Genomic DNA, 27797 nt, shown 5'->3' with positions numbered 1-27797 from the left:
GGTGTGGTTTATGTATGTATGAAAATATTCAAATAACTTAGTATTGTTTTCTGGGCTGATCTCTCATAAAATGCAAGAACAACTTGATTTCCTATTTTTGTGGAGGAAAACTGGAATCCATGGAACTTTGGAAAAAAAGTCTCTGAAAGATCAGATGTTATGGTGATTGTTTCTATTATGAAGCTGTTTGTTCTTTAAGGCAACTTTTACTTTGTAAAAGTAGAATATATCAGCATCATTGAGCCTCTGGGTACTGGGTTTCCATGGTTAACATCAGCTCAGTAGCAGAGGATTAGAGGCAACATTACTGCTTTGTCATAAATCCAAAGGTGAGGTCCTTCACATTTGTCTTTCAGCATGAGATTTATCAATGCATCATGTGGTCTCATTTTTCTCTTGGAAAACACAAGTAATATTGGAGTAGACCTCTGTGTAGACATGGATTTAATAGCGGATGCTGCATGACCGATGATGGATGCCTTTAGCTGGGGAAGCTTTAGAACAAAGGCTCTGTCTCAGTTGTAGTCACCTCCCTAGAACTTTGCTGTCCTTGGAGTGTCCTCTTTGCATAAATCAGAACAATAACTGGAGGCAGGGAAGACTTCTTTTGCTACTTTAAGCCTCATATATCTATATTGTGGACACGAGTGTTACTGCAACCTGTGAAGATGCATATGGGTCACCTTCAAACTAGCACTGGCAGCGGTGTAACTGCAGCAGATGGCATTCGTTGTCGGCTGCAGGATCTGCCCTAGTGGTTTGCCAGAGCTGAGCTTTATGTTGCCTTGCCTAGTTGCTAGCAGTAACCTACTAGTTAGCTTGAAATTAGCTTGTGTAAATATAGTTGAAGATTACTTAGAAATACTCTTAAGGATGTTGCTTCCTCTTTTCCCCGATGTGTGGTGTGCAGGTGCAGGCAAAAAAAGCATTGGGTGACAGAGAGGGGAGGGGGTGCAGGGCTCCGGGTGTCCGTGTGCTGGTGTCCTGGGAAGCTGGAACCCGAAATGCAGGAGCTGAAAGTGTTCCTTGACAGTACTACCACTGGCATGTGACAGCCCTCCAGGCTCTGGTGGCTCATGTTACAGCTCCGGACTGCTGCATTTATGCCAGAAAAATGTATCCAGGAGCAGCCAGTGCCCGCATCCTTGCAGCGGCAGCTCAGTTGCTTGACAGCCAGACAAGAACCCCTGTGAGCAGTGGGTTTGGGGATATGAGCTCTGGGGTGAGGAAGGGGAGGTAGGAGCAAGTCCCTGCAATTCACTGGAATGGTGTGTTCCTTCTTCCTGTCTGGGTGCTCTCCAGTTTAATCATCATCTCTTACATCACCAGAATTCTTCAAATTGTCCCTTGTATACTCATGAAAACCTGTGTCCATTGGGTGAAGCCATTTTCTTGCATGAGCTATTTTACGTTAAAAACACTTCTGTATATTGATAATGTACTGAAGTTCTGCAAGATCTTCGAGCTTGGGGAGAGCATATGCTGGAGAGCTGGGAGCACAGCGTGCATTATAGATGTGGTCTGAAACGTTGGTCCCTGCCAGGGGAGAAATGGGCTTCTGCCAAACACCCCGGAAGGAGAATGAGCCGGGCTGTGGGCTTGCGAGCACAGTCGGTGCTGGTACTGCTGCAGGAGCAGCTATGTTATTTCACGTCTCACACACCCAAGGGGTGTACTGTGGAGCTTGCAAAAGGAGCACTTGGTGCTGGATTTGAAATGCATTCCTTTATGCGTCTCCTTAAAGTGGGGCTTGCACGTTCCCAAATGCAGACAGGAATAACCCAGGAGGATGGCAACTTTGGCAGGCGCTTGCTGTTCACGTGTAGGAAGCAGTTTGTCAGTAAGGATTAAAAATGCAGTTGAGGACTAGTGCTGTAAAAAGGCTTAATCCCGGAGCTCAGTTTTCTCCAGAAATATCCTACCTAATGCGTTTTATCAGGGCATGCCCTTCAGAAAATAGTCGCCTCGCAAATGGAAGGAGAAATGATAAAATGGTGAATGGTTTGTGTGAAGTGCTTAAAGATAGTGAGCCTTAACAGGAAGGTTGTGTGTTTCAGAAGTCCACTGTGGTCATGTATTTTTTATTACAAGAACATTTGAGTCTCTTATTACACTTCAGATTCAGGTAGATAAATCTGTTTCAAGGCTGAAAATGGAATCCTTTTCTGTTGTCACGTATGTGAAAGGCAATTGAGCATTTTTCAGTAAAAATAATGAATTAGTCCTTTTCTAAATAGCAAGTACTCTAGAAGAATTACATTACGACATAAAAAATTGATTTGAGCTATAGGGCAGGCTTGCTTCAGTCCACACGGAGATGAATTTTCTCTGATTCTTTTCTCAAATGGCCCAGAGGGATGCAGGGAGAAAGGTTGAGCAGGATGTTAACTCTTGGGAAATTATCTAGATGTGTGTGTTAGGATCAGTGTGTTTCCTTCTCTTGTTGCTGGGGTTTAAGGGTGTCTTAAGAGAAAATCCATTCTGAATTGCTTTTAGCAATAGGTTGACACTGACAAATAGTTTCTGTTGCACTGCCTGCAAATTTGTATCTGACAAATAATATAGTTGCGCTCTGATTCTCAAAATAACATTGCCAGAGGGGTGTGGGGGGTTGGGGGTGGTGGTCAAGTTTAGCTTTTCTCCAAATTACATTTTTTCAGTCCAAAGCTAATGATAGAGACATCTTGCTTTTTTTTCCGTCCTTTTCTCCACTTCTAGAGGTATTTTGAGCCCGATTTTCATCTTTCAACCATTGTTTTGTGGAATCATTCTGCAGAAGCAAGTGGGATTGGGGATGTAGGAAAGGGCTGAGGTTTCTCTTTGGCAGTCTTCTGCTGCATTCCCCCTATCTGCTGCCTTGTAATGGGATGGGGCAGCTTGGGCTAAGCGTGGTGGCATTTGGTTATTTTAGCTGATTCTTGAGGAATAGTGTAGGGGAAAAATGTTGAACAGATACTCCTGAAATAGGATTGTTCCTTTGACCTTAGGAAAGAAAAAAAAAAAAATAGGGTGGGAGGATACACCCACAAAATTTGTTGCAGTAATTTTTTTAATAGTGATAGTCTGGAACTGACCGTTTAACTTCATTGTCTTCTGTTTGTTACTGATCTGTGATGTTTCCTATAGAATAGGAAATATTATTTGCATCATGGTATTTCTTTTGGGAAGTTTTATAGAGAGATTCTGTGGAGTCAGATAGCAGCTGGCTGAGAATTAAACCTTCCTGCGGACTTTCAGTGGTGTCCTGTACTGCATTGTTGAAGTATGTATGTCCAGAATGGATGCGCTCAGATTTCAGTTTTCTGAGTAGTGTCAGGGAGGAATAAAGGTAACATTTTTATTCCACTCTCTTTTCCCCACATGGTCTCTCTAACCCAGCAGAGAATGATGAGATGGGGTTACCCAGGGTTGTAGTGGAGCTGCTCTGTCTCTAGGCTGCTTTGCATTACCAGCTTTCACCGTATCCCAATGTCTTGTTATTTGACAAGAAATGCCTTCAGTGAATGCTTGGCTACCTGCTGGCTTGTGGCAGGGTTCAGGGAAGTTGCATGAACACCAGGGTTCACTAGCAAGTTAACAGTGTTTGCCTTGCAGGCTTTTTACTAGGTAATTTGGAAGTATGTTTCATAGGTATGCTAGAAAATAAAAGGTCTGCTAACAAAATGCAGAGCTTCTGGGCACAAATATCTGTGACATAGAAGAATTTGGAGAAACCTTGAAGAAGAGCTTGTCAATGCCAGTGGACTATGCTCTCAGAGTATGCCAGTACTCATGAGATCTATTTTGTATTTTATAGATTTACAAAAGTTTTGAGCTTGGCTTAGTAAAGGAAAAATAGAATTTTATTTTACAGTTTTTTCCTCTCTTTCTCATAGTCTATGCAAGCAGCAAGATGTCCCACCGATGAACTGTCACTAACCAACTGTGCTGTGGTGAATGAGAAGGACTTCCAATCTGGGCAGTAAGTGTCAGTGTTGCTCTTTCAACTTTTAACCAAAAATGAATTGTTTTCAGAATTTGCATGGAGGTAGAATGAAATTTCAGATTTGGGAAGGTGAGTACAGTAGCTTAATTAACAAAACTTCTGTGTCTTTAGAGACCAAAACTTTAAATGTGCCTCATTCTCAGAACTGGAGATACTAAAAAAATGATAATTTTTTCTCTGAAGCATTTCTTTCTTGGGCACTGAATCTGCTTAACTAATTATAATCACTATAATCACTATTTTAATGAAGGACTTAAGGCCTTTTTTGATCTTTTTTTTTTTTTGGTCATTGTTTTGTTTTTGCTGCTGTTCCTGTTACATAGTTAGAATATTTGAACTACCTCAAGTAGATTTTAAACATTTAGTTGTGTTACTGTTTTCTCACATTCACGTCATATTGGAGTGCTGAGCAGTCAGTACACACTCCCTCTTGTTCTAAGGGGTTTTCACGCACAAGAACAAAAGAAGGCAACCAGAGTGTGGGCACAACAATTTGTATTCTTTAATTACCCTTCTGAGGAGACTGATAGAAGGTGACTGGCTTTTCTTTTTGCGAGAAAGGTAGAAAACACGTTAATTTTTCAGCTCAGCCCACACAGAAAGGCTTTATATTAAAAGAAGCCAATCAAAACCATTATTTTCCTTGCTTTGTTCTCTTAAAGATTTCGATAGGTGGATTTTAGACAGAAGTAGTTAATTTCAGCAGAAAGAGAGAGTATCACATGCAGCAGAAGGCGGAAGAGCTTGGGTTTGAAAAAATGGGAAAAAATGTTTAAAAAGATACTGAGTGATACACTTAGGGCCTTAGCATAAAATACCTGCCCTTGATGTATTCTGCTATGGATGGAGGATGAAGTGGCTCTGAATTGTTGGGAACAAGGGAGTGATGTGTTTTAAGACTTGCCTCTTTTTGTGCTGTCAGTCTGCTGTGTAGTTACCTTGGAGAGCTGTCCTGGCCCTTTAGTGATTAACTGAACTGTGATTTCACAAGCCCAACTTTGGTATAAAATGCCTAACAAAACAAGAAAAAAAAACAAACAAGCACAACTTTTCGTCAGAAGCAGACAAAAGTATCTGCTTGGACAGGGTAGTGTCCTGGTGTCTTCAAATGATGTTTTTCCCCAGGTAGATTTTTTTTTCAAAGTAACTAACTTACAAAAATACTGAAATGAGCATTATACCTCATGCATTATAAAAATGGTAATTTCCTCAAATATGAATGTCCTGGAGGGACCCAGCTTCCAGACCTGCAGCAGCTGGCTGCTTTCCTTTCACTCTGAGAACCCTCTTCCATCGCCTTTGTGGAAGTGTGCAGGAAGCAATATCCCGGGACTTGCCTGGTAAGCAGGCTGGCCATGATTCTGGCTGTGCTGATTCTCCCCAAGAGCTGCTTATTTCTAGAAATTGGGGCTCATAAAGAAAGCAGCATATGTTTGGTTTTGAGCAGATGCGATAAATCACTTTGAAAAGTGTACGACTAGAGTACAGAGAAGCATCATGATATTCAGCTACTACTGAAAGATGTAGTCATTCTGCTGCATTGCAGATATACTGAGCAAGACCATCCTTATGATCTGCTGCAGTAGGTTGCACGCAGTCAGCAGATTTGGTTTGTGTCATCCTAACCATGACTGGCTGCACAGAATATTTCTTTGGTAACAGTTACACAAAGGGCTTTGCTTTAACACTTTTAACACTTACATTTGGTGCTCACAATGTAGAGCTGGGAGTGTGACCTTGGATTATTGAGATGGTTTATTCCCAGGATGCTACTGCAGAACTTTTCATGCTTCATTTTCTGCATCCTGTGAATTGGATGAGTCACCATTGTGTGATGCATGAGTTCATGGGAATTGTGATGCATGAGTTCATGAGTGCATTATTGTAGTAACGTGTTGGTTTGCTAAGTTGCGCTGTCTTAAGTTCCTGTGACATACTTCTATCTTGAGGACTCCCAGTATATTTTGGAGAGAGAAACAACAGCTGAAAACACCCAGGCAGTGAAGGGGACAACAGTCTGGGAGGAAGCCAGCGCAGGTTATCTCAATGGCAATTTCTTTTTGTGTTGTGAACTGACTAATTCTTCTTACCTTTTATTCCTGCCTTTTCCATGGGAAGACCATCCCTCTTATGTCATGCCAGTTTAGTTATCTGAAGAGCCCTTAAGCAGCCTCGCTGAATAATTTATGTGGGTTTCCAAACGTACACCAGAGGAATGTCTGCCCATATTGTTCAGATGCTTACTGGCACCTTTGCATAGATGTGTAAGTTGTCCTCTCCCTTACAGGAGCTGTGCTCTTTCTTCACCAACATAAAAGCTAATGGACACACAGGTTAATATTATCTATTATAATTTCTATTGGTTTGCTCAGCCTGGCCAGCAGACTTGCCAACAGTTTCCCGGACCTGATCTGGAGTCCTCTTTAACAATTGGCATCGCAGCCATGTTTTGGTTTTGATAGTTTCAGGCAAGGATTTACACATGAATTAAAGCAGCAGTTTCATCTGTTACAGCTCTTGGGAGATATCTCACCCTGATGACTCATTGTTCTTTTGTTTGTTTATAAGCAGAAGCTGTTAATGAGGTTGAGATTTTCCCCATGTGTCTCCATGAGCTCTCCAAGCTCCTTCCTGGTGAACATCAATGTAGGAAAATGCATTTAGTTTTTCCTGTTGTTGCCTTATTTTGAACATTCTTAATACTTGGGTTGCTTATAGCCTGTTGGGAACTGCCTGCCCTTTGAGAAGAGACATAGTTGTTCCTGTGCCTTTTGCAGATTTTTCTCAAAGAACCTGTCAGGATTTGGCCTATCCTAATCTTTTTGCTTGGCTAGAAATTTATTTCAGAAAGCTGATTTTTTTTTTCCTGTTTTTTCTTTTCTTTTTTCCTTCCTGGCATCTGTTTGTCTGCTCTCAGGCTCTGTTGTTTTTCTGGTTTGCTGGAAATGTTTTTGGTGGATGGTATGCTTCAATATGATAATTTTAATTTGTATCAAATCTTTGTGGATATCCGTCCCCACCACAGTATTTGTACCAGTTATCCTCATTTTCTTGCATTTTGCTTTTTGGAAGTGAATCCCAACAGTGGTGGAGTTTGTTTCTTCCTGCAGAGATGCTGAATCTGTACATGTTAATGTCACTGTTGTGTTTCAAGCCAAACTTAGTCTACTGCTCAGGATCCATCTCAGTCTTAAGAAGCTTTAATCTTGGGTTTTCTACTGTCTGATGAGCTACTTCTAGTAGGGTGTTATTTATCATCAAGTGTATTTCTTGGTGGGGTATTCCAGTAGCATAGCTGGAACTTGTATTTTGCATACAGACGTGTTTGTCTAACACTGCAACATATTACCTTGCTTTCCAATTGGTTGTGTATTGGTATTAATTTGAATTATTCAGGCTAATACACTCTGTGCTGGAAACCACCTGATTTTAGTCCTGGCTTCCTGGACAGCTTCTCTATTTGTCTACTACTCCATTTAAAATGAAACAGTCCTTGGGGCAACATTCAGTCTGGGAAGGATCATCTCCCCTGACCTCCTGGCAACGCTCATCATAATGCAGCTAGAGATGATGTTGGCCATCTTTCCTGCAAGGATATGTTGCTGACTCATGTTGAATTCGTTGTCCACCAGGAGCCCAGGTCTTTTTCTGCAAAGCCACTTCCCAGCCAGTTGGCCCCCAGCCTGTACTGGTGCATGGGATTATTCTTCCCCAGGTGGAGGATTTTGTATTTTCCTTTATTGGACTTGATGGGATGTGTGTCAGCCCGTATCTCCGCTTTGTCCAAGTTCCTCTGAATGGCAGCACAGTCAGCAGGTGTCATCTGCAGACTGGCTAAGTCTGCACTGTCCCATCATCCCGGTCATTAATGAAGAGTTTACATAGTTTTGGCCCCAAGTGGATGCCTGGGGTAGGTGCAGCGCTAGTGAACTGCCTGAAGCCGGGCTTCATGCTGCTGGTCACAACCCTCTGAGCCCAGTGGTTCAGACAGTTTTCAACCCACCGCACTGCCCGCTTACCTAGTCTGTATTTCATCAGTTTGTCTATAAGGATTGTTGTGTGGGGCAGTGTAGAAAGCATAGCTAATGTTGAGATAAACGATATCCACAGCTCTCCCTTCATCCCCAGAGCTCACCATTTCATCGCAGAAAGCCACCTGTCCTGGTCAGGCCTGATTTGCCTTTGCAAATCCATGCTGACTGCTCCCAGCCACTTTCTGGTTCTTCAGTATGTTTGGCCTCCAGGGTTAGTTGCTTCATCACTTTCCTAGGGACTAAGGTGAGGCTGACCAGCCTGCAGTTCCTTGGATCCTCCTTCTTGCCCTTCTTGAAGGTAGGAGTAGCATCTGCTTTCTTCCAGTCTGCAGAAAACCTCCCTGATCACCATGAAGCACCAGTAAGAGCCTTGTGCTTCCTCTGTAAGATTTATACGGAACGATACCACCTGTAATGGGTTTTTGGGTTTATGCTTAGGACAGAAGAGATGGAAAAGGATGGGTGCATGTCCCTACGGCTGGGGTTTCAGGCTGCTAATGGGTGATTTAGGGCCAGAATCAGTGAAGAGTCAAATCACTGGTCCACCTGACAGAGGAGGTATGTATCACTGTGTGATATGTTTAAAATGCTTTCTTACCGTGCTATGCCATCAGGTTCTAGCAGTTCCTGGAAAGGTTTTGCAAGCTTCCCTGTCTGTTTGGCCTAAAGCTAGTGATGTCTAGTGTTTTTGGCTATGCAGGCCACACATTTCCTCTAGTCTCAAAGGGCCATATGTTCTTTTCTACCATGTGGCTGAACCTGTTATGCATACACAGTGTAGCAAATGTATACGTGTGCAGCAGATCTGCTTTTGGATGGTGCTGGGTTTGCTGTGCAGATGCAAATGAAGATGTACAGAGCATATGTGCATGTAATACAATCACTGCTGGAGGGGGAGGATGGCCAGAAGTGTGGGCCTTGGCTGTTAGCATAGTTCATCTAGCCCTTAGTTTCTGACTTGGATAAGAGGGTTGGTGAGAGGGGAACACCACATGAGTTGGTGGCCTCATATACCCTACGGGTAGTTAAAGTACAGACAGCTGTGAAGATGATGAGGTGAAACCTGATTCCACCATTGTCCCTGCCACCAGTGCACACAAATCCCATCTTCCTTTTGTTTTGCTTTCTTATGCCATAAAGAAGTCTGCCTAGCACATGGTAAGAGCTATCAGGCATAGTCTGAGGATAACTATAAGCAGCTTTTCAGTATCTTTGTTCCTGACAGCTTAGCTTCTGAGAGTGACACAGGCACGTGAAATTGTTTCTGCTGTGTCTGCTCCTGACTGTTTGTATTGTTCTGTTTTTATAACAGTATTCCTGGTCTTCAAATGCTGCCTGAGTTCAAAATCTGTTGGTCACTAGCAAGCAGGAAGAACAGCCTCAGCACCCTTATGATTTTACTTTTTGTGCAGAAACTCCTTTAATTTTTTTCCACGATGAAACTTCTAAACAGTATACTAGGATCCTTGCATAGTCTTTGCATCTATTTCTTACTGAAATCACAGCTGGGGGATACTGCTTGTATTCAGGTAAAATGTTGATGCTTTGGTGTTAGATGCTTGAGATGTGAAACCAGTGTTGATTTTTAGATATAGCAGCCTTGGTCTTTGGTTATAGTTCGGTGTTCTTACATTTGTATAGTGCAGTTCCTGAAGTAAAGGGCTACTGGTGGGGGAATATAAATAGTGATTATTAGTATGATGTCTTGCAGTTGGGCTTTGAGATTGCATTATATTGCTGAAGGTGACGGAATCCTGTGAAGGACTGCTGTGTGCCTGCGTCATGGTGTAGGTCTAAAGCTTTTGTTTTTTCCTTTATAGGACCAGATATGAGCTGGCTTGTTTCTTTTGAATTCTCACAGCACTGGGAGCAATGCAAAGTCCTCCTGAGTATAAATCAAAGTTAAAATACTGTTCTCTTTTCCAGACATGTTATTGTGAAGACTTCTCCCAACCACAAATACATTTTCACACTGAGAACCCATTCTTCAGTTGTTCCTGGCAGCATCGCGTTCAGCTTGCCCCAGGTACTACATGGTTTGACTTACTGTTTTTCTTTAGAATAAGCAAAATCTCTTTTGAGATCAGGATCGAAGATAAGTTCTAATTGAAAGGAGATGTCTGTGTAAATGTAGGCTGCGAATTTGATTTCTGACAGCAAAAGTTCAAGGAGACCTTTATGATAACTGAAGCAAACTTGCTTATAATACTTTGATCTATTTTTGGCGCATGGTGGGATAAAGATACTAGAAAAGGTTTTTAAATTTAACCTTTTAAAAACCCACTAGAATCAAACTCTTTAAAAAGAAGAGCTTAAGAAATGTCTGGTATTCCTTGTGAATTTTTATTGTTCTTCGGTTTCTCTTGACTTTAAAGGCTTTTCTTTGCTGTGTTGCTCTTTTAAAGACCTGCCAGAAGTTTTATTGACTATATTCAGTCATTGTTAGTATTTAGATGAAAAGTTCAATGAAATGCATAAAATAGATTCAACTTGTCTCCTATTTCTTAAGTCGTTATCACATGCTAAATGATGGTTAGAATAAATAATTAATGCGATTAACTTCTAAATAGAAAAATGAATCTTGTAGCCTTTAATGAGCTTTCACAGTGAATCACATAAAGTAAAACTACAACAATCATGGTCACTGATTTAGTGCTTTCATATTTTCCTGCTAGTAGCTGGTCTAGAAGCTGAGACTGTATGCTGTGAGCACAAGACTTTTTCCTTAACAGATGTCTTCGCAGAGGCCCCAGAATGACATTTTGCTTTTTGATGTGTTGTTCAACTTCAGATTTGTCCGGATGAATGGGTGAAGAGGATGTTATGTTAACCATATGTGATACCCAAACTGAAAAGCAGTTATCAGAAGAAGACATTTCTATCACAGGGTTAAAGTAGATGCACTCGTGGTCTAGGGTTGCTTATTGTAGATTCCAGTGGCTGTTGCAGAGCCGGGAGAGCTCTTTTGCTAAGGAATGAGGGAGGTTGCTTACCTCTAAGAAGCGACTGTGGTAGTAAGTGTTACAGCTGCTGGTAGGTGAATGCTTTATTTGAGTATTCCTGATGCTGGGTTTTAATTTCCAGTACTTCCTGAAGCCTTGGATAATTGCAGTCAGTGTTACACAAAATGTGTGTTTCACATATGGTCAGGTAGTGGCCACAGGCTCTAAAACCTCCAAGAAAGCCTGTTTGCATGTGCATTTATTATGCACATAAATTTCTTGACCACCTTTACTCTGTAATAATCTGAATTCCTAGGCTTAAAGACCAAAAGCCATGAGAAAACGTGCATGCTGCAGAGCCCAAAAGGTGAACAGTGCAGTGATGACAATCTTTTTAGCAGAAAGCACCCAAATAAACACAGGAAATTGAGCTATATCTCTTGCCACAGAGAAGATCCTAACCAATCTTTCTAGCAGAACTTGGACAGCTTCCCTTCCTGTCCTGAAATTTGGTGATAGACTTCATAGGCTTAACCTGGAAGATTTAAGCAAGGTTCCATGTTTGCAGGAGTAGCAGCGTGCCTGCGCTCGTGGTCACCAGTGTCTGGTTTGTCAGGTGAAGGTGAGTTTAGGTTTTCCTTTGCTGAAGAATTAGAGTGTCAAGGGGAGAGGGAGAATTATTCCTGACCTTGCAGGTAAACAGTGGAAGCTATGAAGTATGAGTTTAAATACGGAAACATAATTTGTTTTCATCTTCTTGGGAATACTAGTAAGTACATCTAAGACTTCCTGCTCTGGGCTTTGATTTCTAACAGGTTGATCTCTCTTATGCCAAGGGAATTCTTTTCTTACGCTTGAACCATGAACATATTGGAGAGGGCATATGGGGGAAATTTTTCATTTTTAAAAAAGGTCATTGTATTCCTTCTCCCAGACTTGTTCCTTCCAGATGAAAAGCCAATCATAAATGACCATAAAGTACAATGTTTCAGATGTGATCTTACCAGAGCCTTGTGTAATGATACTTACATAGTTTTGTGATTCATGCCTCTCTAAGGTTTAGATATTTGAGAGACTGTGAAGACTGTATAGCCTGAGATATGGTCTGTAAATACACACTAGCCAATCCATAACACAAAGAGCCACTGGAAGAGTACCATTTTTGCAATTACCGAGCCAGAACTTTTGACATAGTAAAGGTCATAGATTTTTGTGTCATATAATTATTGAACCATTTCCCACTTTTCTTGCAGTTCTGTGCTGCACAAATCTTTTTAAAGGAATTTGAAGGGACCTAAAGGATTTGAACAGTTTCTTTCTTACTAGTTCTCTGAACAAGTTTTGATTTAGGTGATATACTGTGAAGCACATTACAACCATTTTCTGCAGCTAGAAGACACATGTAAGCTTTTAAAATGATCATGGAGTGTGTAACTGCCTTTCTTACCTCTTGCACTACCTGTTGTGAGATCAGCACCTGAGCTTTGGTAGAGAATGAGCAGAATGACAAAATTCCCTGTCTATTACGGTAACTTCTGCATCTGAGATGGTGGGGTGACCAATGACATGAAGGAGGTTGAACAGAACAGCCTCCTGAGGTCAGAAAATAGAACTATTAATAGAAATTATTCCATGTTTTTGACTTATTTCCTGTTACTTTGGGGGGTCTCTGTAAAAACCCATTCTGGCCTTTTTTACTGCTTCTTAAGATTCTCATAGGGGAGCCTGCATTTCTGAGTGAGGATGCTGACTTTGAGTGGGCATTTGTTCTACTGAAGGACAGGCTTTCTGAAGTTTTTCTCCTTGTTTTTACAGAGAAAATGGGCTGGACTTTCCATTGGACAAGAGATAGATGGTAAGTCCATCAGCAGCATGTTGATGACCTATGTTTTATAAAAACTGAATTCCTTGTTTCCATACTAAAGTGAAACTGAATTGGAAAATCTCAGCTCTTCAAACTTTCTTCAGGTAATGTGAGGCCCTCATTGGTGAAAGGGAGTTGCTTTCATATCTGCAGGCTTTCCGTCTCTTAACATTTTCAAAACCTGGAGGACAATTTTGATGGTTATCTTCAGATGTCTGCTAGTATATCAGCATAGCTCTGTATGGGACCTCAGTGTCCATATGCAGATGTGAACATTTAACGTGTCCTGGATAGTCTGTTCTTGTGGCTGCGGAGAACTCTTATCAGCCAACAGAAAACAGCTGTTGTTGTTGAGGATATTCTTGGCATCTAAATTTGAATATTGAGAATGGGGAAGTGTTAGTGCTAAGAGTTGCCAAAAGCCAGCAGTGTGCTTTGGATAGCTGGAGTGCTGAGCTTTGAGAGTAGCACAGATGTTTTCACCAGTAACTGACTAGAGTATTCTGCAGTATGATGAAGGGAAAGGGATGCTGTCATGAGTCTGTGCAAATTGAAGACTTGTATTCCAGTTTCATGTCTTAATTCATCCTGACAAGTTTTGGCCAGTGTTCAGAGGGGAGACTGATTTGTGTCTCTCAGCTTGCATGCTGTATCTTTCATTTATTCTTGCTGTCTGTCACCATTACCTCTGGTTTATGAACAATTGGCATCACTGTCAGTTATAGGTGCTGCTGTTTAATCTGTCTGTACCTTCTGGAGTATTGACCAAACTCCTGGCAGCAGCTTGTTATAGGAGGGGCTCCATCTTTGCAACAGCAGATCAAGGTAATGGATCATGTCTGGTTTTTTGACCATCAGGAGTTACCTGTGTGCTCCTGGGGGCAGCCATCTCATCCTTTTCTTTGACGAGGTTGCTGTGATGAAGCCTGCTCTAATGGTTGGCTGGCTCACAGTCATGAGGTGGAGCAAACTGTTTGTTAGGCCACTGTTTTGTCATTGGAAGTGTTTACTCTGATTCCAGGGAATTCTCTCATTTGAGGTCAGAGCTGATGACTACATCCTGTGTCAAAAAGTGAGGACCACCTAGTCTGAGAAGTGGTACAGCTGCGGATGTGAGGTACTGGTAGGGAAGCTTGTTCCTTGGCTTTATGTTTTCCCAGCTTCTTTGCTCTCACCAAGTCCATGAGCATGGATCAATACTTGAGTGTGAAGTCTGATGTCTGGGGATCTCTTGTAGTGACAAGCTACAGTGGGTCTGTTTGCCTCTCTACAGAACTAGATGCCTCGCAGAACTTGCTTGGAAGCCAGTTCTTTTTGCTAGCTGATTTTGTTTTTTAAACTGAAGAATAACCTATAATGAGGGGGATAGACCAATAAATTCATTTGTTTCTCACCGTTGTTTGGTTGATAATCCTCACATGTGCCAGCTGGCCTACAGATAAGTGCTTTTTAGTACTAAAGTTACTTGGGGAAAGAAACACTAATATTCAGCATGATTAGCTGTTAGAGCAGATTTGTGATTGTACTTGTACTAGACCTTGCTATAAACTTACCAACTATGTGGGAACATGTATTGAGAAAAATAAAGCAGTAATTTTATGCAGAATGACTAACTGTCATATGACTCCCTGCTGAGTATAAAGGATTTGTAAAGCTATCCTACAGGTAAGGAGAAAACTAGTGATTTACCAGAGCTCTGTTTTTGTCTTGTTCCCCTAATAATGCAAAAACTATGTTTTAAATGTCAGTTTTAAATGCAGTCCATTGCTTAGTGGTACAGTGAAGCTGAGTCTAGGTGAGCCCCTAATGATATGGTAAAGGTTTTCCAGGTGAGTGAGTCTTGTAAGTTTGTCTCTGTGGAAAGGCTGAGTGCCTTGAGTGGACGCAGTTGTCGTTCTTTCAGCGCGGTTCAGCCTCCTCAGCCTCTGTGTTACAGGAGGAGGTGCACACCCGGAGCTGGGGGCTGGCTGCCTCAGCTGCATCCTCAGCACCAGAAGGTCACTGCTCCCTTCTCAGCCTGCCTCTGTCTTCCAGGGTCTTACAGGCTTTTGAAGCTGGTGCTGTATGTTGCTTACTGGACTGAATCCCCAATGGTGCATTACTGCTCTCCTCCGTACCAGACATCCCCAACATTCAGTTCTTGATGTAAGGACTACTAATAGTCGTGTGACACCAGTTCTGTGATGTGACCAGATACAGGGGCTGATACTCTTTCTGGAAGCTTTTGTTTGACAAAACCCTGAGATTAGGCAAGTAAAAAGAAATGACTGCCCAGAAGTGACCTGCAGGGTAAGAACTCGTGTTGTGCCCTTACAGGACCAAAGTACCTCCTTCATTAGCTATGGCTTATATGATAGCCCTGCTGCCATATCCCTTTCTGAAAAAAACAAATTGATATAGTAGATACACTTCAGTTCAGGAAGTCGTTTAGTGTTTCATCTTTTTCCCTATTTCCTGGAAGATCTTTCTTTGACAGCTCATTTCTAGGTGGCTTGTTCTTCTGCCAGGAAGGACATTAAATGTATGTGCTGCAATGACCTGTGTGCCTTCTGGTAACAATTTAAGCAAGAGACAGGCTTTCTTTATTCTCTGAACTTGAATGAACCATGTGTCATAGCATGCTGTATGCTTGTTTTGATGGCACATCTACTCTGGAGTCTGGAGTTTTATTCTGGAACCATTCTACTGCCAAGAGGCTTGATAGGAAATAGTGAGTTATGCGTGAAGTACATTTCCCTTATTCACCTCCTACTGCTTTATCCTTAGCTGTGACTTTTGTATCAGATGAGACTTCCTTCTCTAGACTCAAAGCAAACCTATAATGTTCCTCACTCTTCTGGAGAAACATCTGCTTCTGTCCTTTGCTGCAGTCTGGTTTGTGCATTATTAGGACTGTCTGCTTTGTGAGATCCTGTCCTGATCAGTTGTGCTGAGGCAGTAGCCCTGAAGTTGTGGACCATGTTCTTCTTTCCTTTCTATTTGCTTTCTTCCAGCAGCAACAGCCCTGTGTGGCCTCTTGTTTTTGACATGATGTGACTTGAGACCTGTGTGGATTAGGTGCAGTTGACAATGACTGTGAAGTACCTTCCACACCACTTTGCTTTTTGCCCACTTTCAAGGGGTGTTACTGAAGGTAACCTGGGGAATGTTAGGCTAGGCCCAAGTGCACCTCTGGGGTAGGGGCTATTTCCTCTGTGTCAGAGGCAAAGGGTAGTTGATGTTTCATTCTGAGCTGTAGAAGCCTGATAGATCATATTACTGTGCTTGAATTTGCAGGTAGTGTAACTTTCTGCTACCTAACCTGGAGAAGGGCTACTCAATCTGTTGTTACAGAAAGCCAGTTATGATCTCTTGTCATCGCTTTTTTGGACACGATTACTCTTAATCCTTCCTTTTGGGTTTTCTGAAGATGCCCTCCAAACCCTTAGATGTAGATACAGCTATTGTGGTACTACAGCATGTGTGAATTTACTTTCATTGTCCTCATCCCCCAAAGCTTGTATGGTGTTTGAACTGTTTTAAAGGAGACTATTAGAGTTTTTAAAGAAATGCAGGCATTTCAGTGGAGATACATTTGTTGTGTTTTTTGATCATGTAGTAGAACATGGACGTAAGAGAAATAAGGGTGTCTATCAGAAATAATACATTCAATTTTATTAAGTACTTATTCCAAATGGAAGAACATGTATTGCTAAACTTACAGTATGTTTAATACATTGTTCTGAAATGTACCGCCTCTATTTTTTTTAACAGTTTCCTTATACACTTTTGACAAGGCTAAGCAGTGTATTGGCACGATGACAATTGAGATAGATTTTCTGCAGAAGAAGAACATTGACTCCAACCCTTACGACACAGACAAGATGGCTGCTGAATTCATCCAGCAGTTCAACAGCCAAGCCTTCTCAGTAGGCCAGCAGGTGTGGGGTTTTGTTTTGTTTTTTAAAGCTAAAATGTTACTTAAGTAACATGCACATGCTTGTACTACAGTGATGTGAATTACTGAATAATGCGCTGTGAAGGACAGTTAATAGGCAGAAATTGTTTATTGTGTGAATAGTTTCTTCATGAGAAGTTGAACCATTATGACTTTAACTGAGAGCACGATCAGGGTGGTTTAAAATATGCCCTTTCCTTATCTTAAGAAATCTATTTTTCTTTGTGAAGAAAATCCCAAAGCTTGAGAGAGCTGGGTTTTCTCTCCATTGTGGCCTGGTTGGATATCAGCATGGCAGCTCCTGGAATCTTTTCAGAAGTAACTTTTGTGTCTTCCTTCTATAAAAGATCAAAATGAACACCAGTTTTAATTGATTCTCAGTGGCACTGTTTAGGTGCAGTGTATTATTGTAACATTTTTTGCTACTCTATGGACTCCAGTAGTAAAATAGGCATGAAGAATTTGACCTAGGGATTTCTGAATGCTGATGTCCCTATAATTGAGCCTTTTCAGCTCTGCAGCAGGTGGGCTTCTGCCCCTGCGAACATGTGCAATAGTGTCTGGTTTACCAAATTCTCAGGACACGTCAAGCTCTGTCTTTCATAGTAGTTTACAACTTGCAGGGTCTGAATCTCAAGTCAGTTGCAAATGCAATCTTAGGGGAAAGGAATTGTGCAGTGACATCCTGATTTTTCTATGGGATGGACCTACTTTTCGTAATATTCTGTCTCTCATTACTCTAGCATTATTTCGGAGGTATCCTTGTCAAATTGAAATGCGAAAGATCAAAAAGGTTTGAGCTAAATTGTTCTTCTTGCTTAGCACCAATGTTTAAAGTGAGAGGAGAATGTCAAGAGATGATATAGAACATTTAGCTGGGGAGAAAAGGGGGGCAAAGGGAACCTTTTATTGGAAGGAGAATATTTCTTAGAGTTTTTCCAATTGACTTTATGTTCTGCTACTTTTGATCTGTTACTCCTAAGTATGGGATGTGAAAAGGACATGTTCAGTACACCAGACCTGCACAGAGTAAAAACTATGTGGAATTTGTTGGGTGGCAAACTTAGTCTTTAGGCCTTTTTCCTCTTCAAATCTTAGTAGCCTTGTCAAAATCCTTTTTAGCTTTTTAATGAGTTAAAGACCTCATCTGTTTTTATTTTCCACAGCTTGTGTTCAGCTTTAATGACAAACTTTTTGGCCTGTTGGTAAAGGACATGGAAGCTATGGACCCCAGCATTCTCAAAGGAGAGTCTGGAGCAAGCAAAAAGCAGAAGGTAAGCTCACAGGAATTCATGTTTGTTCCCTAAGGACTGCAGAGATTCAAGTACTGATCAGATCTTGCTATAAGGAGGAATATAAGTTGCTTTGATTTAGAGAAGTTGCATGTTTGTTTTCTGGCTGTGTTTTTTGCCTTAGAGAAGATAAAGAACATTGTTTGCGGTTTAATGCAGTTGCCTGTGCTTGTGTAATTGGGAGCTTAGAACTGCACCCACTGAAGTGCAGAGCTGGGGAAGATACAAGTAATATCTTTTGGTCTTTATGTACTAATTCATGGAAACATCCTCTCTTGAGCCTTTTTGTCTTCCAGATATGTCCAGTTTTGATTTTTCCTTCTGGAGAAAGGACGTGATTTTATTTCCTTCTTTACTTGCCAGATCTTGCTGAAATAAAATACTTGGTTTTGAACTAAACATATAACTTTCAAAGGCTGTTTTATTATACCTGATGAGCTTCTGCATTCAATGATGTTAGTTTTATGGGAGGTGTTGGTATTTCACGTTCTTCCCAATGACTTTTGTAGTGGAGCTTTTGCTGCTGTTTCTTGCCTTCTGAGATGTGCTTGGAGATGCCTAAAGAGCAATCTGATGTTAAACCTAATGGCTCAGTGTAATTATTTGTTTCCCTCCTTTTTACAGATTGAGGTTGGTTTGGTTCTAGGAAACAGTCAAGTTGCCTTTGAAAAGGCTGAGAACTCCTCTCTCAATCTGATTGGTAAGTGCTACTGTATCCAGAGAGATAAATAATGCTTGAAGTTTGCTGCTTTTCAGGCCTCAGACTTGTATGCCTCCACGTTTGTTTTTCTGGTTACATCAGTTGACCTAATCCATTGAAAACTGCATCTCAAAATATCTCCCAGGTATATTTTTAAACCAGCAGATGACTGGATTTGATCCCTTAGGAACCTGTCACACCCTTTAGAAAGCAGTTTGTAGATGCTCAGGACTCTTCTGAAAACCACTGCACTGAGAAGAAACCATCCTTCCAGCAGACCTTGCTGCTTTTAAACAGGGGGTCTGTAAAAGTCACTATCCTCCCAGTGTGACGCTCCACAACTGACCAACATACTAGAGCAGTTCTGTGGGTCTCCATGTTATGCTTATCACCACAGTGTATCCAAAATATGCAGACACAGCTAGGAGTGGAAAAGGTAAGTGCGACTCTGAGAGATTCTGACCATAGTTAATCAAGTTAGATGAGTAGAGAAGTTAACCTGCACTCCTAAGCCTACATTAGAAGGGTGCAGTAGACCAGTAGATCCAGGAAAAGACAGCAGCTAGTTAAAGTATTTTAACTCTTTAAACATCAGAGAATGGTATTTTCAGGGACACTAACAAGCCAACACCTTTTTAATTGAATTTAATTAAAACAGCAGGGAAATAGGAAATTGAGAACTTTATTGAATGTGTAGCCGAAATTTCGAAGGGAGTGCAAAACTTCTGAAAATCCCATTTCTAGTGAGATCTCTTTTTAAAGGAGAAATGACAGCTTCTGAAGAGCACTTTGGTTTTCTTGACTTCTGAAAGTCCTGCTCTTGAGAAATTGATGACAGCTGAAAAAAAACACAGCGCAGTGGTTCATTGTGTGTGTGTGTTTTAACTGTTTACACAGCAAGATTATTAACAAAACTATGAACTTTTTTTTAAAGACACAGTTTCTAAAATCTCAACAAAACAAACCTTTATGTATAATTTCAGACTTTACTAGTACAGAAATTGGGGAAAAACTGATGTGTCCTCCACACATGCATTTAGAAAGAAGCTGATGTAGGGCTAGGGAGGAATCTGGTGTGTTCCTGTAGAGCCACCAGCTTGAATGATGGGGACCTGGATCACAAAGTGAACAGTGGGGCCCTTTCCCTGCAGCTGGCTTTGTGTGTGCCCTGGGACCATGGTGGCTGTCCAGAATAGATGAGCACTCTGTTATAGTCTGGCTGTTCCTTTTTCTTATCAGTGTTACAAAGTGGATGATACTTAGCAAGCCTACAGTTGCAAATACCTCCCTTGCTGGTAATATGGCTCTAGGCATTCTTTTCTGGGTGTGATTCAAGTCCTGTACTTGAACAGATACTTCCCTTTTTTCTCATTTTCCTTTCCTGTTTTGTTCCCTTTTCCTGGAGTCTGTGAGCTAAGAAAACATCTCCTTTTGCTGCTGCTCTTCCACAGATAAGAAGTGGCAGGTGAAGGCTGCTGTGATCGGGGGTTCAGTGAAAATGGCCAGCTCAGATGAGCACTCAGTTGAGTTTTAATACTTACTATTTTTGCAGTAGACTTCAAAGCACAGCTCTGCTTGACTGGGAATGCTCAGTACTTTGAGTGTTTGTTACAGAAATAAAACATAGGAGGGTAGTAGCCACTTAGGAGAGTGAAATTGAACTCATTCAGCATTGCAGGAGCTTGTGGCAGAGGGTGAGTTTTGATGCTGCCCTGAAGTACCATCTTCCTTCAAATGCGAGGCTGTGACTTCTCATTCTGTAGTTGTCTGCTTCATGTGGTACAGGCGCTCCAAAAGGTGGGGAGACATGAGGCTGTTGTGTAACCACATACCTTACATGGATGTTTTTATCTGGAAGCACAGCCAGTCATCTGTACTGAAACCCACCCCCCCCCCCCCCCCCCCCCCGCCGAGGTCCGTAGGCTGAATTGTAGATGACTGTAATTAAGCATATTAACAAGGATACTGGCTTTAAGAGCACCGAATGAAATTTGCATGGGCAATTAGTTCATACTTGTGATTACATGATTACAGCCCGTTTAGTTTTTATTGTGTTTTGATAGGACAGCTTGAGGTGAGTATTAACATAATCCAATTTATTGCATCAGAGCAAGCAGTGATATTTTACTTGTCGAATATTCAAAGCCATATAGTGACCTGTGATCTGTTTCCTAGCATGTATAGGTGTGAAGAGTGGCCCTCTCGGAGAGCTGATGGATTAGAAATAGGAATCTGTTACTGTGATTCAATGTCATTGTCTGCAGACAAGGCAAAAGAGTTGCTTATGCCTCAATTTACTTCTGTCAGATTTGTACTTTATTTAATCTGTTCATTGATCTGAGGCAGAGCTACTTAATGTGCTTTGTTAGTCTCTGGAGAATTGTAAAGTTGTGAATAATTAAATTCTGAGGAGATAAAGTAAGTGTGACTGAGCACTGCCTTCAATAAAGGGCCTTTATTTTTTTCAATAGAATTGTGATTGTTAAAAAAATAATGCCAATTCTATTTCTTCTATTTAGCGTAAAATTATGTGTTATAAAACCAAGGGATGATGTTTTAATTCAATCTGCAAGAATTTTATTGTGATCAGATGCAGCCAGAAGGGGGGGGTGTAGGCTAAGATCTACAGGAAGAGAAACATCCTTGGCTGAGTGGTCTGATCTAAAAACTGTACTGGAGCAGTGCGGTAATAAATGCAGTGATCAGTGAATCAGATGCTCACTGCTGCCCTGCATGGTACTATGTATTAGTGCTATATGTTACACATTCTACCATGGTGTCTCTAACGTGTGCATTAGAGGCATGTTCTTATTTGTTTATTTTGCTGCACTAGGAATTGAAGTATTGATTCCAGGTCTGTTTAGACAAAGATTAATAACAGTCTACTTCAGCTAACACAGAACTTTTATTTAGTGTGTTTGCTGGCCTTCTGGATACTAGTTCATTATCTGGCTTGACTTGAAGTATTTCCAGAAGAGGTTATGGAACAAATTAGCCAAATGCACAATGGTAGTTTGCCCTGGCTGGCTTTTTAGGGGAGATAATGGTCCCCAGGGCCAATCCTGTAAAGCACTGTGTAAGTCTAAGAAAATACAGGACTTCCAATTTCTGCACAAGTTAAGGATAATCTTCAGAGTCTTTGCTTTCTTTCTGGATTTTTATATTACTGTTGGTTTCTCCAGTAATTAAGCAAAGTGATGTTGCTGAAAGCTGTTGGCAATCTTTGATCTAACTGATGAGAGTGCTTGTTTATGAATTCCCTCAAATAAACATCAGGCGAGACTACATGGATTTGACTGTTAGCATCTCAACAGTATTCTTAAAGTAGCATTTGTGCTTATTGTGTATCTCCTGAATGCCTTGATTACTTTGAAGCTTCTCTGAAAAGGGTATAAGGAGGTCTGTAAGACAAAAACTTGTGTGGTTTGTCAGCAGGAGGGAGAGGAGGGCTGTTCCACTCTGCAGGGAGACTACAAAACTGTGCTTAGGGGATCTGGCTCAACTTGAAGTAGCTCTAGAAAAGGTTGTGGAACAAACAGGCAAAATGAACAGTGGTAGTTTACCAAGACTGGCTTTTCTATTTCTGAGTTGTAAAGGAATTAGCTGACCTCGTAACTGCTTTGCGTAACCTTGCTTAAAATTGCTCTTGTACCTGAGGACTGGAAGATGATGGATGTGCTGTCTGTTTCTAAAAGGATTCCAGAGGAGGTCTGGAGAGCTACAGATCTTCGAACTTGAAATCTGCACAGAAAAAAAACAAAAAACAAAAAACAACAGAAATTGTAATAAATAATTAAATTAGTGGATATTTATAGAAAGGTGATGTACTGGGAAGGGTCAGCCTGTCTTCTGTAAGGGCAGTCCTACCTCATGACCCCACCAGAGTTCACTGCAGGAATCAAAAAGCAGGGGCATAAGGGCTGACATAGTCTGCTCGTTTTTCAGAGCTCTTTTGGCAAAGTTCTTTATCAAAGTTTATTTAAAAGGAAACTAAACAGTGATCAGTAAGAGAGAAGGTCCTTGCATGGGTGGATGAGTGATGAAAGGGTAGAATTAAATAGCCAGTGCCAGTGGAGTTCAGCGTGAATCTCTGCTGGGGCCTTTGCTTTTCATTCTAATTATTGAATAAACTGGAAAAAAAGCTGAGTAATGAGGTGACAAAGCTTGCTTTTATGGAGCTGAGGGATTAAGAAATACAATGGCACAGGGTAGTCATATACATAAGTGTAAAGTGATGCATGGGAGGAAGAATACTCCTAACTTCAGTCAAGAATTATTGCTGTTTTGGGCTAAGATCCCAGGTGTGATAGTTTCAAGGAGATGCTGTACCCATGCTCAGTAGCAGTCTGAGCCCTGTTGTTAAGAATTATTATATTATTATTATATTATATTATTATATTATATATTATTATACATTATTAGTAAAGGAATATGAATGAAATGGAGCATAATTTTGTACCTGCATTTAAGATACAGACAAACCACAGAGTGCATGCAGTTCTAGTCTACCTGTCTGTCAAAGGATGTAGTAGAAGTAGAGAAGACTGAGAGGAGAGCAAGGGTGCTCAAGTGTGGAGCAGCTGCTGCATAAGGAAGAAGTCGCGAGAACTGCTCTGTCTGGAAAAGGCATGACTGAAGAGGATACGTGACAAACCTATTATCATCCCAGGCAGCCTGAAAGAGAGTGGCTGCTACACTATTTACTGTCTCTTCAGATGTAAGACCTGGGGGACATGGAATGAGGCTGTTAGCAGCTGGCTCAGACACAGGGAGGGAGGTGTTTGGTTGTGCAACCTGTAGCAGGCATGGTGAGCTAGGTGCTGTAGGGCACTCTGGGTACTGAGTTTACATGGGTCCCTGGGGACTTGGGTAAACTTGTGGCAGAGAAATCTACCGTGAGTTCTTAAATACATGGGTGCAACACCTGGCCTGAGAAATCCCTGAACAGGATGCTTGGAAGGCTGGGAAAACAGTTTACTAAGTAAGCTGAGTCTCTGGTATCCTGCTCTTGGCGTCCCTGCCGTAGTGCATCCTCCTGCCTAAACGTGATGAAACCAAACGCTGAGTTAGCTGGACATGGGTCTGACCTGGTAGAACTCTTCTGGCGTTTGTACTTCTAGTTGCTGTAATTCTGCTGTGCTACATGTTTGAAATGATTTTTTTTTTTCCTTTTTTTTTTTTATTCTTCCAGGTAAATCTAAGACCAAGGAGAACCGCCAGTCAATCATCAACCCAGACTGGAATTTTGAGAAAATGGGCATTGGGGGTCTTGACAAAGAATTCTCAGATATTTTCCGGCGAGCTTTTGCTTCTCGAGTTTTTCCACCTGAAATCGTGGAGCAAATGGGTGAGTATACTCCAGAGAAGTATGGCTGGGGTACAGGATGCAGGCCTGTTTCTGGTCTGTAAAGACTGGATATCAACAACCTTATGATGCTGTAACATGGTAGTTGCTTAGGGGTCTGTACAAATGACATATATGGTTTAACTGAGTAATTTTCCAAAATGCTCCCTATTCTTTTGAATGCTTCATTTATTCATAGTGGTGAGACTGAATGCTCCTATTCCTGACTTGCTGGCAATGGGGTGTCTATATAGATCAAAAGAAATTCTGTCTTGATGATCCTGCCTTGTATATTAAATATCTGTTGTCCTGGCAGTTGCACTATAAACCTATGTCCTGCTCACAGTGTTAGCCCAATAAATACAGTATCTTGTGTGATCTATGCTTGGTCAGATTTGAAATGCTGGAGAGGATGCACAGGCCATGGCATGTCTTGGAGTTTGTGAAATAAAAGCACAGATTCTAAATATAACTTTTTTTTTTTGGGTCGGGGGTAGGAAAGGCAGTCCCATTACTTTGTAAACATGTGCTGGCAGGCAGATAAATGGTACCGGTTTTAATTTTTAGTAAGCAATATGCAGCTGCAGGTATCTTATTTTGCCATATAAAGTGGTTAGGGATGTTATATCTGGTCCTCGTTCTTTGAATATAATCTCTGTGGGTTCATATTTAAACTTGGAATCCATAGCTGTATAATTTCTGTGAATGTTTATATTTCTTGATCCACCTTCCTTCTCCCTACAAATGAAGCAATCAAGATTTTGATTACAGAACAGATTTTCATCAGAAGATACATCCTGTTTGTGTGTGGCTGTGTAAAGCGTGTCCTTATCCAGTGCTTGTGGTAGGTCTTTTCTTAGCGATTTGAACACTTACGGAGAAACACTGAGGAAACCCTGTAGGCTAAATCCAATTAGTGCATGATTCTCACTCTCCTGCCTTTTTAATTCATATCGATCTGATAGCCAAGGCCTTTTGGGGACTGATCTTGGTTCTCTTGTTTTTTGTGGCTGTGAGCAAGTCATAACTTCTGTGTCTCTATTTGAGAATATCAAATGCTTAAATTTGTTAAATACTTAGCTGCTCTGCAGAGAGAGGAGATGAGAGAAATAGTGCTGGCTATAGAAGGAAAAGCTTTTACCTAGACCCTATTTTGTGTTCAGTTGAGAAATGTTGCTGGGAGCTGGCCTGTGGATGGACCAACATCCCATACTTTAAATATTTTTAGCTTTTGAAGCAGCTATCGTGTATTCATGGCTGCAGTGCAGAGTCCTTAGCTGTGACGATTTGTGAAGGTGAAAAATTTAGACTTTGGGAATTCTTATCAGTGTCACTGGACTGTGATGAGAAATATGTTAGTAGACTAGAGGTAATTAGAACTTGCTTTCATTTTGCTATAGCTTCACCTATACAACTTCCCTGGCTGCATGCAGTCTGGCAGCATGTTAAGCACTCATGTGTCAGGCTACGATTACATTCCCTTGGTATTATCCTTAGCTGGATTAACCTGACAACTGGGCACTCTTTGGAAACGACATGCAGAAGCTAACCTTGCCATGGAGGACCTACATCTCCATTGGGTACCTCTGGAGGAGGTCAGAAACCTTGCTGACTGCAGGCTGAGGTTGTGAGCTGCTTTGCAGGGTGTGCTGCTTAGATGGTTCCTCTTGTTAATTGATGTTGCTTAATACTGGAAGAAAAAGATTCTCTGAAGGACCACTAGTATTTTGATTACCCTGGGCAATGAATTAAAATTGTGCCATATTATTTATATAAATACATATACCCTTACTTGTGCATGTTTACACACATACTATACAAAGAAACATTTTTCTGGTAAGAAGGTAGGCTCCAAACAGAGCTCTCTAGCTCTGATTAACCCTAGGGGCTAAAGAGCTTATCTGAAATTTGAAAAAACAAAACTTTCTGACATTCATTTTCTTTGCCTTAGTTATAACTTGCTCTTAACTATATTTCAGATCTGAAATGTCAGTGTGACAGCTGTTCACCTTTGTATGTAATTTATTGGGGAAGGAAAAGAAAGAATTTGCTTGCTATCTGGTGCTCTAGTGCTCACCCATTTCTGTTTTTTGCCCAGTGCTCACAGACAGCAACTTCCATGCCAAATGCAATAAATATTTCTGTCCCATAACTACACAGAGGCTCTACAGACCCTTCAAAAATTACTTGCAATTTGTGTGTGGTTTATCTAACTTCCAAGGAATGTTCTGGGTTTGGAGCATATAAATCAACATTAGTTAACCATACCATCCAAGGGTGTAAATACTACTCTGATGCTACAATCTGGTTTATCCAAGAAAAGAAATCTTAGATCAACCTCAGCTGGTCATTAAACCTTGCCATAGCTCCCTGCTGCCCTGGAAGGGGGCAATTTAGTTTTCCCTATCCATGCTTTTCCTGCACATGTATCTGCCACCTCTACTGTGGTAGCTTTGAGCTTGTATGGCTCTGTAGAGAGCTAATACAATTGGAAGCAAAAAATTCTACTAATAAAAAAGTATTATAGGGTTAGCATTCAGCTAGGTTAACTCCCTGGTTGGCTTGATGTGACACAGCTACATGAATGCAGGGGCAGCAGGAGGAAGGCAGTGGGCAGCAGGCGTAAGGCCACTTTTGAACCACCCTGGCACCTTCATCAATTGAAGCTGATTGCTTTTAAGGCTACAGTTTCACAGTCATTTACTGGAGATTCTTTTGCAGTATAAACATCAGCAGTGCTGTTATCGTTCACCTAATGCTTGACTCTTAATAATCTTGTGACTGCCAAATGGAAGTAAATCCTTATCTGAATGAGGATTGAGGAAAGTGTCTTGAAACAAAAGGGGCACCCCTTTTTCGTGCTGTCCATGAGGCCTCACTGTGGTATGACTGATACTTCCAAGGAAGGAACTTTACACTTGCAGGACACTGATGTCCTACAAAAGCTGTGTTTCTAGGAAATCATCCTTGTTTTCAAACCCTTTCTGGATGCATCTCTGTTACGTGCAGCTCATCATAAAGCTATGCAACTTCGTGGTGAATGGCAGACTGGTTTTGGTTACTCTTTGTTGCAGTTCAAAGCATCCTCTTGCTCAAACTAAAGTTCCTCCTTTTATTTGATAAATAATACATTTTTCTAAACTGTTCCTGCAGATAAACCCTTTCTTCACATCAGTGTTAAATGCTGTTCTTTTTTTTTCTGTTGAGACTTTAAATTTAGTTCATTCAATGGCTTGTGCCATTGTCTAACATGAAGATGATTGCTGAATAGTTATTATAACACTGTTCTTCCCCTTCCCTTTGTTTTTCTTTTTAAAGAACACTCTAGTGTCTCCATGCATTGAAACACAATCTGGATTTTCAGCAGGGAAGTGATTTTTCTGACTTGTGTGGTAGATTAGTCATTGTAGAGGCTGCTGAAAAAGCAGATTCTGTATGTGCATGTTATTGTTACAGTTTAATAACAGATATAGAAATGTTTGGTGTTAGAGGTCACGCTTCTTTTAAGAGATTGAAATGGAACCCAAATTCCCCATTGTCTCCTGTTGCCATCAATAAGTAGGTTAAATCAGGCTTTTCCAAGGTGATTTCTAGTTCCTGGTAACAATCTTAACTTGTCCTCTGACCTCTTGGGATCAGTTGGTTTCAGTACTCTGTATTTGTGAGGTAGAGCTCACTATATGAAAGTGAAGTATTAAC

At 41.1% G+C, this 27797-nt stretch overlaps 1 protein-coding gene across 3 annotated transcripts in view; it reads left to right on the top strand.

The window, feature by feature from the left end:
• Positions 1-27797, top strand: part of NSF (N-ethylmaleimide sensitive factor, vesicle fusing ATPase) — an 84443-nt gene that overhangs the window by 10166 nt on the left and 46480 nt on the right. For all 3 annotated transcript variants that reach the window (XM_042787326.1, XM_042787328.1, XM_032996535.2), the window contains exons 2-8: positions 3876-3961; positions 9946-10045; positions 12777-12816; positions 16579-16745; positions 17929-18036; positions 18679-18754; positions 23946-24101. In XM_042787326.1, coding sequence (XP_042643260.1) covers positions 3876-3961; positions 9946-10045; positions 12777-12816; positions 16579-16745; positions 17929-18036; positions 18679-18754; positions 23946-24101 — 733 coding nt within the window. The remainder of the gene's footprint in view (positions 1-3875; positions 3962-9945; positions 10046-12776; positions 12817-16578; positions 16746-17928; positions 18037-18678; positions 18755-23945; positions 24102-27797) is intronic.

The sequence above is a fragment of the Tyto alba genome, unplaced genomic scaffold (assembly GCF_018691265.1).
Source record: "Tyto alba isolate M040663 unplaced genomic scaffold, T.alba_DEE_v4.0 Super-Scaffold_12, whole genome shotgun sequence".
Taxonomy (NCBI): Eukaryota; Metazoa; Chordata; class Aves; order Strigiformes; family Tytonidae; genus Tyto; species Tyto alba.
Note: the sequence above shows the minus strand (reverse complement) of the source record. Positions and strands in the feature narration are given on the sequence as shown.